This window comes from Hyla sarda, chromosome 3 (genome assembly GCF_029499605.1).
Source record: "Hyla sarda isolate aHylSar1 chromosome 3, aHylSar1.hap1, whole genome shotgun sequence".
In the NCBI taxonomy this organism is placed as follows: Eukaryota; Metazoa; Chordata; class Amphibia; order Anura; family Hylidae; genus Hyla; species Hyla sarda.
The window spans coordinates 190,298,810-190,320,504 of record NC_079191.1 but is presented as its reverse complement, the minus strand read 5'-3'; the positions used below and the strand labels follow the sequence as shown (position 1 = coordinate 190,320,504).

General features: G+C 42.3%; 1 protein-coding gene across 1 annotated transcript in view; it reads right to left on the bottom strand.

Annotated features, from left to right (window-relative positions):
* TINAG (tubulointerstitial nephritis antigen) overlaps window positions 1-21,695 on the bottom strand; it is a 128,718-nt gene that overhangs the window by 61,340 nt on the left and 45,683 nt on the right. Inside the window, exons 6-7 of the mRNA XM_056563576.1 lie at window positions 20,680-20,863; window positions 17,339-17,384 (exon numbers count right to left, since the gene is read on the bottom strand). Of these exons, the coding sequence (XP_056419551.1) occupies window positions 17,339-17,384; window positions 20,680-20,863 (230 nt within the window). The remainder of the gene's footprint in view (window positions 1-17,338; window positions 17,385-20,679; window positions 20,864-21,695) is intronic.

Here is a 21,695-nt window from a genome sequence, read left to right as displayed (position 1 = left end):
AAACTCTCGGCCGTCTTAGATTGGCCACGCCCCTCCGGACTCCGTGCTATCCAACGTTTTTTGGGGTTCGCCAATTATTACAGACAATTTATTCCACATTTTTCCACCATTGTGGCCCCTATCGTGGCTTTAACCAAAAAGAATGCCAATCCTAAGTCATGGCCTCCTCAAGCGGAAGACGCCTTTAAACAGCTCAAGTCTGCCTTTTCTTCGGCTCCCGTGCTCTCCAGACCTGACCCATCTAAACCCTTCCTATTGGAGGTTGATGCCTCCTCAGTAGGAGCTGGAGCGGTCCTTCTACAAAAAAATTCTTCCGGGCATGCTGTTACTTGTGTTTTTTTTTCTAGGACCTTCTCTCCGGCTGAGAGGAACTACTCCATCGGGGATCGAGAGCTTCTAGCCATTAAATTAGCACTTGAGGAATGGAGGCATCTGTTGGAGGGATCAAGATTTCCAGTTATTATTTACACCGATCACAAGAACCTCTCCTATCTCCAGTCTGCCCAACGGCTGAATCCTCGCCAGGCCAGGTGGTCTCTGTTCTTTGCCCGATTTAATTTTGAAATTCACTTTCGGCCTGCCGATAAGAACATTAGGGCCGATGCTCTCTCTCGTTCCTCGGATGCCTCGGAAGTAGAGCTCTCTCCGCAACACATCATTCCCCCTGACTGCCTGATCTCCACTTCTCCAGCCTCCATCAGGCAAACTCCTCCAGGGAAGACCTTCGTTTCTCCACGCCAACGCCTCGGAATCCTCAAATGGGGTCACTCCTCCCATCTCGCAGGTCATGCGGGCATCAAGAAATCCGTGCAACTCATCTCTCGTTTCTATTGGTGGCCGACTCTGGAGACGGATGTTGTGGATTTTGTGCGAGCCTGCACTGTCTGTGCCCGGGATAAGACTCCTCGCCAGAAGCCCGCTGGTCTTCTTCATCCTCTGCCTGTCCCCGAACAGCCTTGGTCTCTGATTGGTATGGACTTTATTACAGACTTACCCCCATCCCGTGGCAACACTGTTGTTTGGGTGGTCGTTGATCGATTCTCCAAGATGGCACATTTCATCCCTCTTCCTGGTCTTCCTTCAGCGCCTCAATTGGCAAAACAATTTTTTGTACACATTTTTCGTCTTCACGGGTTGCCCACGCAGATCGTCTCGGATAGAGGCGTCCAATTCGTGTCAAAATTCTGGAGGGCTCTCTGTAAACAACCAAAGATTAAATTAAACTTTTCCTCTGCATATCATCCTCAATCCAATGGGCAAGTAGAAAGAATTAACCAGGTCCTGGGTGATTATTTACGCCATTTTGTTTCCTCCCGCCAGGATGACTGGGCAGATCTTCTACCATGGGCCGAATTCTCGTATAACTTCAGAGTCTCTGAATCTTCCTCCAAATCCCCATTTTTCGTGGTGTACGGCCGTCACCCTCTTCCCCCCTCCCTACTCCCTTGCCCTCTGGTTTGCCCGCTGTGGATGAAATATCTCGTGATCTTTCCACCATATGGAAAGAGACCCAAAATTCTCTTTTACAGGCTTCATCACGCATGAAGAAGTTTGCTGATAGGAAAAGAAGAGCTCCCCCCATTTTTTCTCCTGGAGACAAGGTATGGCTCTCCGCTAAATATGTCCGCTTCCGTGTCCCTAGCTACAAATTGGGACCACGCTATCTTGGTCCTTTCAAAATTTTGTGCCAGATTAATCCTGTCTCTTACAAACTTCTTCTTCCTCCTTCTCTTCGTATTCCTAATGCCTTTCACGTTTCTCTTCTTAAACCACTCATCATCAACCGTTTCTCTCCCAAACTTGTTTCTCCCACTCCTGTTTCCGGCTCCTCGGACATCTTCTCCGTAAAAGAAATACTGGCCTCCAAGAAGGTCAGAGGGAAAACTTTTTTTCTGGTCGATTGGGAGGGTTGTGGTCCTGAAGAGAGATCCTGGGAACCTGAGGACAATATCCTAGACAAAAGTCTGCTCCTCAGGTTCTCAGGCTCTAAGAAGAGGGGGAGACCCAAGGGGGGGGGTACTGTTACGCCGAGCGCTCCGGGTCCCCGCTCCTCCCCGGAGCGCTCGCTTCACTCTCGCTACTGCAGCGCTCCGGTCAGATCCACTGACCCGGTGCGCTGCGATACCGCCTCCAGCCGGGATGCGATTCGCGATGCGGGTGGCGCCCGCTCGCGATGCGCATCCCGGCTTCCGTACCTGACTCGCTCTCCGTCGGTCCTGTCCCGGCGCGCGCGGCCCCGCTCCCTAGGGCGCGCGCGCGCCGGGTCTCTGCGATTTAAAGGGCCACTGCGCCGCTGATTGGCGCAGTGGTTCTAATTAGTGTGTTCACCTGTGCACTCCCTATTTATACCTCACTTCCCCTGCACTCCCTCGCCGGATCTTGTTGCCATTGTGCCAGTGAAAGCGTTTCCTTGTGTGTTCCTAGCCTGTGTTCCAGACCTCCTGCCGTTGCCCCTGACTACGATCCTTGCTGCCTGCCCCGACCTTCTGCTACGTCCGACCTTGCTTCTGTCTACTCCCTTGTACCGCGCCTATCTTCAGCAGTCAGAGAGGTTGAGCCGTTGCTAGTGGATACGACCTGGGCACTACCGCCGCAGCAAGACCATCCCGCTTTGCGGCGGGCTCTGGTGAAAACCAGTAGTGACTTAGAACCGGTCCACTAGCACGGTCCACGCCAATCCCTCTCTGGCACAGAGGATCCACCTCCTGCCAGCCGGCATCGTGACAACCATATGGCCGCAAAATGACACAGCCTGGAGCTGGCGGCAGCATGAGTAGACACTAGGCCTTCACAATCCCTAAGATTAAAAGATGAATTTTAAAATTGAAATTTAAGATTTTGAAATTGAAATTTAAGATTACGCTCCCAAGTTTTAATGTCCTGGGTCCCGGCGTGTGGTTACAAAGGACCAAATCTAACAAGGAGTCCCATGTAACATGGTGGCACAATGACAGAGCATGTAGATAGCATCAGTATGAGTAGACCATATAGTGGCTGAATGAACACCTGGAGTTTGTGGCAGCATGAGGATACCATATAGAAACATAGAATGTGTCGGCAGATAAGAACCATTTGGCCCATCTAGTCTGCCCAATAATCTGAATACTATGAATAGTCCCTGGCCCTATCTTATATGAAGGATAGCCTTATGCTTATCCCATGCATGTTTAAACTCCTTAACTGTAGCGACCACTTCTGCAGGAAGGCTATTCCATTCATCCACTACTCTCTCAGTAAAGTAATACTTCCTGATATTACTTTTAAATCTTTGCCCCTCTAATTTAAAACTATGTCCTCTTGTGGTAGTTTTTCTTCTTTTAAATAAGCTCTCCTCCTTTACCGTGTTGATTCCCTTTATGTATTTAAAAGTCTCTATCATATCCCCTCTGTCTCTTCTTTCTTCCAAGCTATACATGTTAAGGTCCTTTAACCTTTCCTGGTAAGTTTTACCCTGCAATCCATGTACTAGTTTAGTAGCTCTTCTTTGAACTCTCACTAGAGTATCTATATCCTTCTGGAGATATGGCCTCCAGTACTGCGCACAATACTCCAAATGAGGTCTCACCAGTGTTCTGTACAGCGGCATGAGCACTTCTCTCTTTCTACTGCTTATACCTCTCCCTATACATCCAAGCATTCTGCTAGCGTTTCCTGCTGCTCTATTACATTGTCTTCCTACCTTTAAGTCTTCTGAAATAAGTACTCCTAAATCCCTTTCCTCAGATACTGAGGTCAGGGCTGTGTCAAATAATCTATATTCTGCCTGAGGGATTTTATGCCCCAGGTGCATTATCTTGCATTTATATAGTATCTGAATGGCACAGCCTGAAATTGGCGGCAGCATGAGTAGAACATATAATGGCTGAATGGCACAGCCTGGAGGTAGCTGAAGCTTGAGGAGACCATATAGTGGCTGAATGGCACAGCCTGGAGTTGGCTGAAGCATGAGGAGACCATATAGTAGCTGAATGGCACAGCCTGGAGGTGGTGGAGCATGAGGAGACCATATAGTAGCCGAATGGCACAGCCTGGAGTTGGCTGAAGCATGAGGAGATGATATAGTGGCTGAATGAGACTGCCTGGAGGTGGCAGCATCAGCATCAGGAGTCCTGAAAGTGACCCCGTGACAGAATGGTGCGGTGGGTGGCAATACCAGTACCCGGTGACGAAGGTGGGTGAAAAAAGGCGTGATGTGGAGGAATGTTTGTAACTGGGGAGCAGCGCCTTAAATTTGTTTGGCACTATCCATTTGTGTGAAGTGTTGGTGTGGTACCATGGTCAATCTACTCTGATGTATCATGTATTGGTGGTTGGAAATCCTGGCAGATCCATGACATTAATCTTTACTAAGGTCAGTCTTTCCACATTAATCATGGACAGATGGGTTCTCCTTGGGGTGACTATGGGACACAGTGGAGGATGAGGAGATGGCCAATGGCCTGAGAGCATGGAGGCGGAATCGGTGTGACCTGTCCAAATTGCTGTTGTGGCTGTGCAGGAACCAGATTCACCCAGTGGGCCATAAAGGACATATATTGTCCCTGACCATAGTTACAGCTCCACACGTCGGCACTGCCATGCACTTTGGTACACTTTGGTAAAGTGGGGTGGTGGGTGTTAATACCAGTACCAGGTGACAAAGTGGGTGAAAGAAGAACTTAGCATCAGACATGTGGCATTAGGCAGGTGGAAGGATCAGAATAGTAGCTGAGGCAGGTAGGCAGAAAACAGCCTTTTTTGTCAAAGTATTGGTGTTCACAAATAAGTATTGAAGATATGCATTAGCTTAAACTTCACTCTTATAAAATATATGGACCCAATTTTTTTGGGGATCTAACAAAAGGAAACGTGTGCAAAAAACACCATGTGCCACCAATACCACCAAGTATTTATGCAATGCAAAGACTTCTAAAAGTTGGAAGGGAAAAATGTATGGTCCATTGTAACAGGTGTGGGTAAAAATTTTCCCTGTAAGGCCCTACTCTTGCACTATTAATTCCCTTATTGGTAAGTGTTACTAATCCTAAAAAAGTTTTAGCTAATGCACATCTTCAATAATTTGTCTAATGCAGAGGAATTTCTGAAACTGAGGAGCAGCACCTTAATTATGTTTTGCAGTATCCATGGCAGCACAATGAGAGAGCCTGGAGTTGGTAGCATCAGCATGAGGAGACCATAGAGCAGCAAAATGAAAGAGCCTGGAGGTGGCAGCAACAGCATGAGGGCCATGCCAACTGAGAGTTGAGTCTGAGGAACTCACCGACTGTTGACTGGGGGTGTCGGATGTCCCTTGGGATGAAGTGGATGACCGAGTGAACCAATCAATCACGGCTGCTGGGTTGCTGGTCGGGACACGACTGCTAGCTGACACCAGGAGCTCAGACCTTTCGCTGCGACTCCGGCTGCCACACGCCCCTACTCTGCTGCTACCTCTGCCTGCGCCTGATGAATTTAGGCCTTTGCCACTCCTCTGTGTACATCCTGGCACTTCTCTGCCTGATATACTTATTACGTATATGAGGGGAGTACAATACACTTCACTACGCTTAAAACAGTATTTGTACAGAACAGCAGCAGGTGTTTACTATTGGTGGTCCTTTCACAGCATCTAGGCCATTGAGCGTTTAACAGGTACAAAATAGTACACAACTTAGATGTAGGTATGCGGTATGCACTTAGGAGGGCAGAAAAATGTGCTACAGTACGTTTAAAAAAACGTATTGGAGTAAAACACCAGCCGGTTATTACTTTTGGCTGTCCTTTCACAGTATCTAGGCCCTTGACAGATTAACAGGTACAAAATAGCACACTACTTAGATGTATGTATGTGGTAAACACTTATAAGGGCAGAAAAATGTGCTACAATACACTTGAAAAAGTATCTGAGTACAACATCAGACGGTGAGTACTTTTGCCTGACCTTTCACAGTATCTAGGCCCTTGAGAGTTTAACAAGTACAAAATAGTACACTACTTAGATGTAGGTATGTAGTATGCACTTATGAAGGCAGAAAAATGTGCTACAGTATGCTTAAAAATACTTATTTTTGCACACCAGCAGTACACAACAGTGTTGCAGCACACATTCGCTGTGTACTAAACCCAAAATTGCACTCTCTCACAAACTATTAGGAATGGACTGCTGGGTAGGTATTATACTGTCTAGAGACTTGTATAACCAGAAGACCATTTGTTGTGGAACAAAGAGGGCAGAAAAATTCACTACAGTATGCTTAAAAAAAATGTATTGGAGTAAAACACCAGCTGGTGATTATTTTTGACTGTCCTTTCACAGTATCTAGGCCCTTGACAGATTAACAGGTACAAAATAGTACACTACTTAGATATAGGTATGTTGTATGCACTTATGAGGGCAGAAAAATTAGCTACAGTACACTTAAAAAAAATTATTGGGGTAAAACACCAGCTGATGATTACTTTTGCCTGGACTTTCACAGTATTAAGGCCCTTGACAGATTAACAGGTACAAAATAGTACACTACTTAGATGTAGGTATGTGGTATGCACTTATGAGGGCAGAAAAATGTGCTACAGTACACTTAAAAAAACATATTTTTGCACAACACCAGCAGTAAACTACAGTGCTAGAGCACACAAAAGCTGTGTACTATACCCAAAATTGCACTCTGTTAAAGACTGTTAGTAATGGACTGCAGGGTATTATACCGTCTACAGACTAGTATAACCAGCAGATGATTTGTTGTGGAACAAAGACACATAATTGCGCTGAAAAATTATTCCTCCATCCTCTGCTAAGGTTTATGAAGTAGAGGCAGCTTGTTGAAATGTATGAGGCAACACACAGCTATGTGCCCCTCTCTGTAATACAATGCTGTAGAAAGTGACTGGGAGTTTACTGGCTGCAGTAAAAATCCTTTTCAGTGGAAAAATGTACTGCTCTCTGCCCACCCGAACGCTGATGTGACTAGGAGGTGAAACGCTGCTGGAAAAAGCTTTTCTGTGTAACACACACACAGGCTGTCTGTGCTATCTCTCTGCAGTGTAATGAATGAAGTGACTGGCCGCAATATGGCTGCCGATTATATATAGGGCTGTGACATCACAGGGGGGACTGGCTGCTGATAGGCTGCATCCTGCATGTGATTTAGGGTCATAACACCTACTGTTGTTCCAGCCTTCCCAGAGTTCCTTGCCCCATGTCCTCATGTGTGAATCCACCATTTTTTATTTCCTGGAGCCTGGACTGCACTAAATGGAGTTTAATGAAGCGATTTTTCATGAAATTCGAAACGAATTTGGATTCGTCAGCTTCGATTAGCTCATCTCCAGTATTAGCCATAGCACTTTCTATTATGCCAGAAGGTAAAGTGCAAAAATGTACCATATTGTAAAGAAAAACAAATATACCACTGTTCTGATAAATGGAGGCAGAATATAATTGGGCCCTGGGGGGAAATGTTGGATTTGCTCATCCTTCCTCTGTGACTGATTTGTTAGGATAATATTGCAAACTGTTCTGAGCAAAACCTTTTATATCAAGCACAATATTAACTATAATACCACTATACAAGTGGCAAAAATATATCATACTGTTACTAAGTAATATTGCCACACATTGACCACATATTACCACCAATATGTTGCTTAACCCCTTAAGGACCCAGCCAATTTTCACTGTAGGACACAGCCATTTTTTGCACATCTGACCACTGTCATTTTAAACATTAATAACTCTGGGATGCTTTTATCTTTCATTCTAATTCCTGATTTTCGTGACATATTCTACTTTATGTTAGTGGTAAAATTTTGTCGATACTAGCATCATTTCTTGGTGAAAAATTCCAAAATTTGATGAAAAAATTTAAAATTTTGCACTTTTTTAACTTTGAAGCTCTCTGCTTATAAGGAAAATGAATATTCCAAATAAATTATTTATTGATTCACATATACAATATGTATACTTTATGTTTCCATCATAAAGTTGACATGTTTTTACTTTTGGAAGACATCAGAGGGCTTCAAAGTATAGCAGCAATTTTCCAATTTTTCACAAAATTTTCAAAATTGAAAATTTTCAGGGACCAGCTCTGTTTTGAAATGGATTTGTAGGGCCTTCATATTAGAAATACCCCATAAATGACCCCATAATAAAACTGCACCCCTCAAAGTATTCAAAATGACATTCAAAAGGTTTGTTAACCTTAACTTTAGGTGTTTCACAGGAATAGCAGCAAATTGAAGGAGAAAATTCAAAATCTTCATTTTTTACACTGGCATGTTCTTGTAGACCCAGTTATTGATTTTTTACAAGGGGTAAAAGGAGAGAAATCTTCCTAAAATGTGTAACCAAATTTCTCTCGAGTAAGAAAATACCTCATATGTGTATGTCAAGTGTTCGGCGGGTGCTGTAGAGGGCTCAAAAGGGAAGGAGCGACAGTGGGATTTTGGAGAGTGAGTTTTTCTGAAATGGTTTTTGGGGGGCATGTCCCATTTAGGAAGCCCCTATGGTGCCAGAACAGCAAAAAAAAAACACCCACATGGCATACTCTTTAGGAAACTACACCCCTCAAGGCACGTAACAATGGGTCCAGTGAGCCATAACACCCCACAGGTGTTTGACGACTTTTCGTTAAAGTTGGATGTGAAAATGATATTTTTTTTCACTAAAATGCTAGTTTTCCCTCAAATTTAGAATTTTTACAAGGGATAATTGGACAAAATGACCCCCAAAATTTGTAACCTCATCTCTTCTGAGTATGGAAATACCCCATGTTAGGACGTAAAATGCTTTACGGGCAAACTACAATGCTCAGAAGAGAAGGAGTCACATTTAGCTTTTGAAAAGCAAAATTTGCTGAAATGGTTTTTGGGGGGCATGTCCCATTTAGGAAGCCACTATGGTTCCAGGACAGCAAAAGAAAAAAAAAACACATGGCATACTATTTTGGAAACTACACCCCTCAAGGCACGTAACAAGGGGTCCAGTGAGCCTTAACACCCCACAGGTGTTTGACGACTTTTCGTGAAAGTTGGATGTGTAAATGATTTGTTTTTTTTCCCACTAAAATGCTAGTTTTCCCTCAAATTTAACATTTTTACAAGTGGAAATAAGATAAAAAGCACACCAAAATTTGAAACCCCATCTCTTCTGAGTATGGAAATACCCCATGTGTGGACGTCAAGTGCTCTGCTGGCGCACTACAATGCTCAAAAGAGAAGGAGCGCCATTGAGCTTTTGGGAAAAAAAATGTTTGGAGGCCATGTGCGTTTACAAAGCCCCCCCGTGGTGCCAGAACAGTGGACCCCCCCCCCCCACATGTGACCCAATTTGGGAAACTATACCCCTCACAGAATTTAATAAGGGGTGCAGTGAAAAATAAAATTTTTCATATTCACGGACCACTGTTCCAAAAATCTGTCAGACACTTGTGGGGCGTAAATGCTCACTATACACCTTTTTACATTACATGAGGAGCCCTCCAGCTGTTGCAAAACTACATATTCCAGCATGCCCAAACAGCGGTCTGGGCATGTTGGGAATTGTAGTTTTGCAACATCTGGAGGGCTACAGTTAGAGACCACTGTATAATGGTCTCAAATTGTACCCTCCAGATGTTGCTAGGCAACCCCCCGGCTTCCGTCGGATCCAGCCGCACGTCATCACCGCCCGCCGATCTCCGTCGCCTGCTTCCTCCTCCGCCCGCCCGCCGGTCCCCGTCGTTTCCCAGTCCTGCCCTGCCTATTGTGGGTGGGTAGGATGGGGAAAACGAAAGTTAACCCCGCCGCCCCCGTTCTGCTATTGGTGGTCGCGTCTAGACCACCAATAGCAGGGATAGGAGGGGTGGCACCCCTGCCACCTCACTCCTATCGCTTCAGGGGGATCCTGGGTGTCTTAGAAAACTGCAATCCCCCTTATATTCTGGGTCACCGGGTCACCAAAGACCCGTAATGACCCGGAATCGTGCAAATCGCAAGTGTGAATTCACTTGCGATTTGCCGCGATCGCTGACATGGGGGGATCTGATGGCGTTTGCACGGGATGCCTGCTGAACAATTTCAGCAGGCATCCCAGTCCGATCCCCGCACGCGACAGGGGTCGGAATTCTCCATGACGTACGCGTACGTCATGGGTCCTTAAGTACCAGGGTGTCATGATGTACGTGTACGTCAAGGGTCCTTAAGGGGTTAAAAAACCACCATACAAAGACCAATATTACTCCCATACAGTGACCATATAGAGGTAGATACTAATCGTACACAGATGCTCGGCAGATCGTATAAGTGATAGCAGTATAGTTACTTCCGGTGACTTACAGGTCATGTCTTCTTTGATTGGAGTCATTCAAATGGTAATAAATTCCTCACACAGTAATAGGACAATTTTTGTGGCTCCACATCCCTCTCATTTGTGCCCCCACAAAGCAGTTAGGCCTTATCTGTCACCCTACTATATTGGCCCTCCTTTTTGTCCCCACAGTATAGTTAGCCTCTGTTGTTTCCCCACATTGTATGTAGGTCTGTTCTGTGTCCCCACAGTATAATTAGTCACCTTTGTGCACTCACACTATAATTTGTACTCTATATAATTTGTACTATAATACTACTCTATAACTAGCCCCACCTTTTTGTCTCCACACTAAAACTAAGCCCCCAGTGTCCACACACTTTATTTAGCCCCCTTCATGCCCCCAAACTGTAATTAGCCCCACCTTTCACAAGCCCCCACATAGTATTTAGGCCTCCTTTTAGCCCACATATTAGAAATAGTCAGACTTTTGTGATTAGACTCCCGCTGTACTCTCTCTTTGTGCTCCCAAACTTTAGTGTCCCCCTTTTTAAATTAAAGTACTTTTACACATTCTGCTGGATGCTGCCTGAAGCCTGGTGTCACATGCAGACTACATAGATTTATGGTGTTCCTTGGTTCTGAAAATGGCACTCTACCAGGCATTCAGAGCCGTGTTCTCAATCCCCAGGTTGTCCCCTCTTCCCCAGTCATGGTAAAATTCCCTGTGACTGCAATTGCTATGCCCATATGTATGAGGGGTCTTCTTATGTGAGGTCTCCTTCTATTAACCCCTTCCCGACCAATGGCATACATGTACGTCATGGGTCGGGTGGGCGGACATGATGGGGGCCTGTGGGTCAGGTCTGCATCATGACCGGGAGATGTCCGCTGTCAGAAGCTGACATCTGCCGGTAATTACGGACATCGGCGATCTCTCCGATTTCCGTCATTTAACTGTTTAAATACCGTGATCTTTACAGATCACAGCATTTAAACATTAAATGCCGCTATTCCCTGGTGTCTAGTGGTCCCATGGGGGGGGGGGGGGGGGTCTTTGGGTTCCTAGGAAAGCCAGAGGCCATACCTGGTCCTTGGCATCTTCCCTGGTTCTGAGATTGTTTAGGGCTTCTTTTGGCAGGACAAACACAGATTTCATGGATCAATGTATTCAATAGCATTACATTGATCTATGTAATCATGATGGCTTATGATGGGGGGACAAAAAGTAGGTTTAAAAAAAGTATTTAAAATAAACCAATAAAAATTCAAATCACCCCCATTTTCCAATGTTTAAAAATAAAACACTACACAAATAAAAAATACACATATTTGGTATCGCCACGTGTGTAATTTTCCAAACTATTAAATTATTGTTACTGATCCTGCAAAGTGAACGGCGTTAACTCAAAAAAATTTCCAAAAGCCAAAATTGCTGATTTTTGGTTACATTACATCCCAAAAAAATCGTAATAAAAAGTGATCAAAAAGCCATAACAACACAAAAGTGGAACCTATAAACTACAGCTAACGGTGCAGAAAAAAAAACCTAACACACATCAGTAGGTGGAAAAATAAAAAAATTATAAGGGTAAGAACATGGTAAACAAAGTTTTTATATTATTTTTCAAGGTTTACATTTTTTTTAACCATAAAATGAAACAAAAATTATTCGTTTGATATCATTGGAATTTAACTGACCCATAGAAAAAAAGATGGAATGTCAGATTTACCATATTTTGAACTCCGCTGAAATTATTACCCTACAAAATTGTGCAATTCCATATTTTTCTTCAATTTTGTCCTGCATATAATTTTTTTCTGGCTTTGTAATACATTGTATGATAAGTAAAAGTCAATCAGGGGAAAGTTCCACTCTTCATGCAGAAAATAACCCTAATACAACTTTATCAGTCAAAAAATAAAATTATGGATCTTAGAAGGTAAGGAGGAAAAAATGTGAGCTAGAAAAAAAAATAGCTGGCTCATGAAGAGGTTAAATAACTCTACTATCCATACTCTTAGTGAGGTGGTGATATATCTGTGACTGTATTCATTTGTTATAGCATCCTTCTAGTTATGTATCTTGCAATAATATCCAGAATATATATAAAATGTCTTACAAATGACTGTTAAATAAATGAAATGTCTACAACCCATTTCCAATGAAAGAAATGTATTTTAATGGGGTGATATAATGCAGTGCAATTTTATTTTCTAGAGATACAGGAAACCAAGTGACATGTTTTTTTGTTTTTTTTTAATGCCTGGTGGTCGGTTACCAGTTAAATGGTTAAACCTGTTATAAAGATAAACCTTTATGTAGTTAAACTTTGATTAGGTTTAACTACATAACAATGGCTAAGAAATATGTCACCATTATATGGCTCATTGGTACAGCAAATATATAGTACCTAAAGGGGTACTCCGGAGGAAAAAAAAGATTCAATCAACTGTTTCCAAAAAGTTGAACAGCTTTGTAAATTAGAGCAAAGAAGAGCAAAGAAGAGTAGTCAGCTCACCTGGCCACTGCACGGCAATGTAATCCTCCACGGATACGAAGAAAGCAGGTAAATGCCAGCGATTAAGAAACTTCACCTTTATTGGAACCATGTAAAACCATCAACACGGAGAGACTTCAATAAGACAAACATTTAAAATACCAGGAGTCAGCGCTTAGCGCTGACTCCTGGTATTTTAAATGTTTGTCTTATTGAAGTCTCTCCGTGTCGATGGTTTTACATGGTTCCAATAAAAGTGAAGTTTCTTAATCGCTGGCATTTACCTGCTTTCTTCAGATTTGTAAATTACTTCTATAAAAAAATCTTAATCCTTCCAGTACTTATCAACTGCTGTATGTTCCACAGGAAGTTGTATAGTTATTTTCTGTCTTACCACAATGCTCTCTGCTGACACCTATGTCTGTGTCAGGAACTGTCCAAAGTAGGAGCAAATCCCCATAGCAAACCTATCCAGCTCTGGACAGTTCCTGACACAGAGGTGTCAGCAGCACTGTGGTAAGGCAGAAAAAAAAACTCTACAACTTTCTCTGAGAATAGAGCAGCTTGTTAGGACAGGCCGGATCTTACTGTTAGGACAGGCCAGATCTTACTGTTAGGAATCATGGCAGGAGGACAGCAGGTGGTGGATCCTCTGGGCTTGTGTGGAAGGAGACCTGAGCCGTGCCAGGGAGCGGGGTCTAAGGTGCCACTGGTTTTAACCTGAGCCCGCCGCAAAGTGGGATGGTCTTGCTGTAGCAGGTGGCACCCAGGTCGCTACTCCTGGCACGACTCGTCCACACAGGTAGCTGGGGGGGGGGTGTGTGACTTGGCACAGGCAGAGACTGGCAGGATGTGACAGGCAGGACGTGGCGGGCAGGACGTGGCGGCAAGGATATGACTGGTAAGGCAGAAGGACAAGGCAGGAACATGGGAACAGGACAGGCCAGAACTAGGGACAGGTACACAGACTCTGGAACAGGACTTGACTCTGATCAGTGGGACTCCTCCTAAACATGAGAATTTTGGTCTGGGGTCATAGTGATTGAACAACACAGTGGTTGGTAAACAGCTTGGCTATCTTCATCAGACCCTTAGAGTTAAATCGAGTGGCAGTGCACATGGTCTACCAATAATCCACTTGTAAGGGTCCCACAGGTGACTTCCACTGATTATGCATATATCACTTATCCCTTATCCAGTTTAAAGAAAAATACATTTTCCTTGACATATAATGTGAGCAAGAATCAGCATTTTTGGCTTTTAGTAATTTTAAACACATCATATTTTAATAGACTGGACAATTCTGCATGTGGCAATACCAAATATGCTTATATATATATACATATATATATATATATATATATATATATATATATATATATATATATATATATATATTTTTTTTTTTTTTTTTATTTTATTTATGTTGGGGTAGGGAGGATGGGAAAAGAAAGGCAATTTTATTTTATTTTTATCTGATACTGGGATTCTGATATATACATATATACATTTTTTATTTTTCACTTTTTAAGTTCCCATAGATTGGATTCACTGTACAATGCTATGCTTATTGCATATCATTATGCAATGTGATCGGTGAACCAATATTACAGTCTGGCTTATTTTAGATGCTGTTATCAGCATTAATCATGTCATCTAAAGGGTTAATGATGAACAGCAGTGGGATTGCCTTTCACTGTCATTAGTGGTGATTGTCCAGCCACAACTATGGTGGCACGGCTCTGGCTCTTGCTTTATGGTCACTCAGCACTGCAGGGTGTTATTATGCCCTGTTTCGATACTTCCTAAATGGCAAGGGCATGTGTGATAGCCTAAGGGGTGTTGGGTATGGGGAGTGTAGCTGTGCGGGTATCAAAGGGTGCTTGTTAACCCTTGCTATTCGTGATGCCAGGGTGGGGGCTCCTCTATAAAGCTTTTCCTACCGCCGCCCTTCCCAGGAACGATAGGGAGGTAGATGATGATAGGTTTGAGTTAGATAATAATAATAGATTGTCCACAACCGGAAAGATTCTGTAAACTGCGTTAACTTTACTGAAGATTTTCTGTATACTTCAACAACATAACAGTCTCTCATCAATACAGCTTCCTTTTGGAGATTGACAATGGTTGGGACTTTAGCTTTAAGAGTCTCTAGACTATTGCGCTGCTCCACTGGATTTGGAGAATTAGTTGTGGTCCAGTAGTCAGGCTAGTATTAGCGAGAATTAGTATAAGACTCACGATTTTTGGTGCCGTAGGTTTTGAGGCCTAGCGTGTCTTTGAAAGTTGTGTAGCACACCATCCTGTTAGTCTGGCATCCACGAGAGCAGCAACCCAAGAGAGCGATAATTGGACGCAGCTCCCTTATTTGGGCAGGGGCTGGACTAACACTAATTGGTCCAAACGGATGTCAATCATCATTACAGAGATTTGTGGGTAGCACGTGACCCAAGGACCTCCTAAGGTCCTGCAACATACCACAGAGGTTACTAGCATAGTCACATGACCGAAGGTCCTGCGACGCTGAACAAGGTAAGTACTATACATTCCTATAAAATATAGATATAATTATTAATATATACATTTATTAACATTAAAGTTAGACTTAAGGAGAGGCGACTATGGGCTGTCCCACCTGAGGAACCCTACCTGAACGTAGTTACTCTGACTTTGGGGACCTCTGCACTAGGTACTGGATGCAATACGGTACCGGGATACCGCATATGCATTTATGGGTTAAATCCTTGATTAATATATTTAGAGCTAGCAAGGCTAAAAATGGAAATTGAAAGATAGAAATAAGTATTTTAAATAATACGGTGGCCCTTTAAATAAGGTACTTAGAAGAACTTGTCAGGAGCTCTTGGACAGATGCACAGAACATTCTAGCAGCACCACTTATTGGAGTAAAGCCATTCAGGACTCTCCTTCTCAAGCACAATATGTTAAATTATTAACTTAAGGGCCTAGGCTAACCCCCTGAAAACTAACCCATAGCAAACTTTACAGTTGGCACAATGCAGTCAGGCAGGTAACATTCCCCTGGCATTTCCCAAACCCAGATTCTATCGTCAGACTGCCAGATACAGAAGCGTGGTTTGTCACTCCACAGAATACATTTCCACTGTTGGTGTAGGGTGGTAATTAGATGGGTAATAGACACAACTTGTTAAGTCAACTGTTTGAAGTCACTTGCATTAGTGCCAGAGCCTCTTTAATGTGCTGGTAACACACTTTTAGTAGTGGCAGCCCAAGCTAGTGCAACTTTGTACGATGCAACGGGAAAATCCTGTAGTACATTGCACTGCTGCTATTAGTATTATGGGGATGCATGTGAGCATTGAGCCATGGCCCTGAATGATCAGAATTATCTTAGATCATTTCTACGTCAGTAAAATACTATATGTAACGAACAATATATCACCTTAGTTTCTATATAAGTAATGCTGTTTTGCAAAACAAAAACACCTTTTGCATGCACAAGATCTATTTGTAATTGACAGCCCGTATCTCCGCTCTGCTCCCTAAGCAAAGGGTGGTGTGAGCTGTCAATCATGCAAAGAGGGTTTTGATTACAGCACAGCCGTTGGACGAGGTAAGTATAGCTCCCCACCCAGGGGACTTTTTACGGGGACGGCGGGGAATACTTACAAATTTCATATCCACACAATTGCTGGGGGGCAGGAACATCCCCTGGGGATAGTGAGGATAAAGGTTTTACCATACAAAACACATTGCCACGCATTGTATATGGTAAAATATGATGCTTGAATTTCTTTAACTCTTAAAGGACAACTGCAGCGGCATTACACTTATCCCCTATCTACAGGATAGGGGATGAGTGTTTGATCGCGGGGGGTCCGACCACTGGGACCCCCCCGATCTCCCTAACGGGGCGCCGCCGTCTCCTCCCCGTCCCCATACAGTTCTATGGGGGATGCGGGGAGGCACGAATGCTGCCTCCCCACCTCTCCCATAGAGATGTATGGAGGAGGCATGTATGGAGGAGCCGTGGCCCCGTACAGGAGATTGCCGGGGTCCCAGGGTTCGGACCCCCCCGTGATCAAACACTTATCCCCTATCTTGAGGATAGAGGATAAGTGTTTGTAACACTGCAGATGTCCTTTAAGAAAGCAGTAAATCTAATACAGGCCAAATATGTTTCTGATGTGTTATATTTAGAAAGCTTTACAGGGTAAGTTATGTGCACCACATAACTTACAGTGCTGCTCTGCTTACACAGATCATATCATACGGATAACAGATCAACTATACCTATGGATGTTTATATATTATGGGGGAGATTTATCAAAACCTGTGTAAAGGAAAAGTTTGCAAAGGCCATGTTAAAAATGAAAGAAGCCATCTGATTGTTTGCTATGGGCAACTGGGAAATGTTTCCTCTGGGCAGATTTTGACAAATATCCCCCTTTGTGTGTCAGTACTTTTTTTTTTTAATACAACTGCTGTTACTAGAGTACAGTATCTGGAGGGTATAGAGGAAAGGGAAGAGAATATTATACCACAAACCACAAATAAAAAGCTTTATGAAAATATTTGTGCACTGTACCTTGTACTGGACCATTTTCCATTATTTCCATCATGATCTCTCTTTCCTATATAAAAATGGAGATCAGTCAAGATATCAGATTATGTCTTTTCATTATATACTACATTGATAATCCATTTGAATTAAGGTGAGCATTTGTCATCTTTTCACATGGTGTGCTACTGTGCAGTGGCCATTTTGCTGTGGTGGTGTGCCTGTGGGGTAGATTGGCTCAGAACAATGGTATGTAGTCTAGTAGTAGTGGGGTTGTCGGACTACTGGGTTACTCCCCTGTTGGTGCTGTTGTTGTAGCAGTGGTTGGACACTGTGCATGAAAGAAATGACAAGTGGAGTCATGAAGTGGAAAGTGAAGACATCTCCAGAGATGTTTGATTGGGAACAGTCAGAGATGTGGCTGGGCCACTCAATAACATTTACCGAGTCATCCCTAAGCTACTCTTTGTGCTTAGGTTTATTGTTTTGTTGGAAGGTGCAGTTTGAAATCCAAAGCATTTTATAAAAAAAAAAATATCTCCGTATTTGGCTCCATTCATATTTCCCTCAACCAGGACCAGTCTCCCTGTCCCAGCCACTAAAAATCACCCTCACAGTATAATGCTGCAACTGCAATGCTTCACTGTAGAGATGGAGTTGGGCAGGTGATGAGCAGTGTCTGGTTTCCTTCAGACATGACACTTAGAATTGGGGCCAAAAACTTTAATCTTGGTTTAATTACACCAGAGAATCTTGTTTCTCACAATCTGAGAGTCCTTTAAGTACTTTTTCTCAAACACCAGGCATGCTTTTATCGGTATTTCACTGAGTTGAGGCTTCTTTTTAGCCACTGTGCCATAAAGCTCAAATTATGGAGTGCTGCAGTGATGATTGACATTCTGAAAGCTTCTCCGATAACTTAGTTTGTCAGGGCAGGGTGACCAGCTCCACATACAGTCCAAATTGTTCCAAATTTCTTTATTATTATAGATTCCACTGTACCCTTCTGCAGAGCTGTGCCTCCACACAATCCTGTCTCTGAGCTATACAGGCTGTTATTTCCACCTTAGCTTGATTTTTCCTCTGATATGTATTTTTAGCTCTGAAACCTTATATAGACAGGGCTGTGTCTTTCCAAATCACAACCAATCAACTGAGATTACTACTGGTGGCTTCAGTCAAGGTATCGAAATATCTCATAGATGATAAAAATATATGGGAGGGCCCAAGTGCTAAATTTCAAGTGTCATGGCAAAGGGTCCATGCAATATTGTAGTATTGAGTGCAGATTGAAGGGGGAAATATATTTTGTTGGAACTTCAGCAGAAGGACTCAACATTACAAAATTTGAAAAAAAATTGAATATTTTCTGAATGCATTGTATATGGAAAAGTGTGTAACAAATGTATTAAAGGGGTATTCCAGGTAAAACCTTTTTTATATATATATATATATATCAACTGGTTCTGGAAAGTTAAACAGATTTGTAAATTACTTCTATTAAAAAATCTTAATCCTTCCAATAGTTATTAGCTTCTGAAGTGTTCTGTCTAACTGCTCAATGATGATGTCACGTCCCGGGAGCTGTGCATGATGGGAAAATATCCCCATAGGAACTGCACAGCTCCCGGGATGTGAGTCATCAGAGAGCAGTTAGACAGAAAACAACAACTCAACTTCAGAAGGTAATAACTATTGGAAGGATTAAGATTGTTTTAACCCCTTAAGGACTCAGACCATTTTGGCCTTAAGGACTCAGACAATTTAATTTTTACGTTTTCATTTTTTCCTCCTCGCCTTCTAAAAATCATAACTCTTTTATATTTTCATCCACAGACTAGTATGAGGGCTTGTTTTTGCGCGACCAGTTGTCCTTTGTAATGACATCACTCATTATATCATAAAATGTATGGCGCAACCAAAAAACACAATTTTTGTGGGGAAATTAAAACGAAAAACGCAATTTTGCTAATTTTGGAAGGTTTCGTTTTCACGCCTTACAATTTATGGTAAAAATGACATGTGTTCTTTATTCTGAGGGTCAATACGATTAAAATGATACCCATTATTACGTACTTTTATATTATTGTTGCGCTTAAAAAAAATCACAAACTTTTTAACCAAATTAGTACGTTTATAATCCCTTTTATTTTGATGACCTCTAACTTTTTTATTTTTCCGTATAAGCGGCGGTATGGGGGCTCATTTTTTGCGCCATGATCTTTACTTTTTTTTTATACCACATTTGCATATAAAAAACTTTTAATTAATTTTTTATAATTTTTTTTAAAATAAAATGTATTAAAAAAGTAGGAATTTTGGACTTTTTTTTTTTTTTTCGTTCACGCCGTTCACCTTACGGGATCATTAACATTTCATTTTAATAGTTCGGCCATTTACGCACGCAGCGATACCAAATATGTCTATAAAAAAATTTTACGCTTTTTGGGGGTAAAATAGGAAAAAACGGACGTTTTACTTTTTTATTGGGGGAGGGGATTTTTCACTTTTACTTTTACATTTTTTTTTTACACTTGAATAGTCCCCATAGGGGACTATTCATAGCAATACCATGATTGCTAATACTGATCTGTTGTATGTATAGGACATAGAACAGATCAGTGTTATCGGCGATCTTCTGCTCTGGTCTGCTCGATCACAGACCAGAGCAGGAGACGCCGGGAGCCGGACGGAGGAAGGTGAGGGGACCTCCGTGCGGCGCTATGAATGATCGGATCCCCGCAGCAGCGCTGCGGGCGATCCGATCATTCATTCAAATCGCGCACTGCCGCAGATGCCGGGATCTGTATTGATCCCGGCACCTGAGGGGTTAATGGCGGACGCCCGCGAGATCGCGGGCGTCGGCCATTGTCGGCGGATCCCTGGCTGCGATCAGCAGCCGGGATCAGCCGCGCATGACTCGGGCATCGCTCCGATGCCCGCGGTTATGCACAGGACGTAAATGTACGTCCTGGTGCGTTAAGTACCACCTCACCAGGACGTACATTTACGTCCTGCATCCTTAAGGGGTTAATAGAAGTAATTTACAAATCTGTTTAACTTTCCGGAGCCAGTTGATATATAAAAAAAAGGTTTTGGCCTGGAATACCCCTTTAAAGTTATTACATTTTTTTTTAAGTGTTTGGTCTCATTTATTATATTGTTTTTGTTTTGTATTGTTTTTAATAACAATAAAAATTGTTTGTTTGTTTTTTAAGTGAAAAAAGGTTCCATTAACCTTATTTGGGCATGCTCACAAAAAGTGGCTCTAGCTGTTGCAGATTCAGCCCATTTATGTATTGTATTATCTGACAGCAAATAATATTACTGGCAGGCATGCCTTAGAAAATCCTGTAAAAAAGACTTACGTTTGAAGGTATTCTGTAAGGAGGGCTGCACTGGTATAAATAGTTGGAACTCTCTAATCGGTTTGGACATGGCTCTGTTGCATGACTTTTTCCATGTTGGTCAGTAATGCTTGAGATGTTGCAAGTATTGTGTGCATTAGTATTATCATCCATTTCATAGGGAAAACATTCATGAGAGACAAGCCTGCATGGAAATAACAATAAATAAATGCATTAGTATTATGTTATTTTGATATAAACCAACATGGATACAATATGCTTCCCATAAATTATGAATGTATTTTTTATCATGTAGCATGTAATAGGAGCTCATGTGTACATAAGATTTACTTTTATTTCAGCATTAGGAATGTTTGAACAAATGCGTAGAACGTTAAATAAAATGTAAAATGAAGATACAGATAAGAATCAAGATCAAGACTTTAGATCAAGACTTTGATGTAAAATTTACCTCATAATAAAAATGTTGTAAGACATTATATATCATACTGTTCTATAAGTCTCTTATATACACATAAGGAAAAAGTCAGACATTATAGCAACTGATTTTTTTGGGGATTAACGATAATTCTCTAAGCATGTATATATGGATATCCCAAGGATGTCTTCCTTACTTTTCTACTTTCCTAGAAACAGCGCCTCTCTTCGACATGGGTTTGCTGATTCACTTGAATGGGGCGGAGCTGCAATACCATCCACAGCCCGCTGACAAAAATGGTATTGTTTCCAAAACAGAGCTTCGCACAGTGTTTGGCAGGTTCGTCAAAATTTGGCAAACAATTTACAAAGATTCATTATATTTCATTAATGCAACTTAAAGGGGTACTCTGGTGGAAAACTTTATTTTTATTTTTATGAACTGGTGCCAGAAAGTTAAACAGATTTGTAAATTACTTCTATTACTTCTATTAAAAAATTTTAATCCTTTCAGTACTTTTTTAGCAGCTGCTTACTGCAGAGGAAAATTTTTATTTTTTTAATGTCTTTTTTGTGTTGTCCACAGTGCTCTCTGCTGA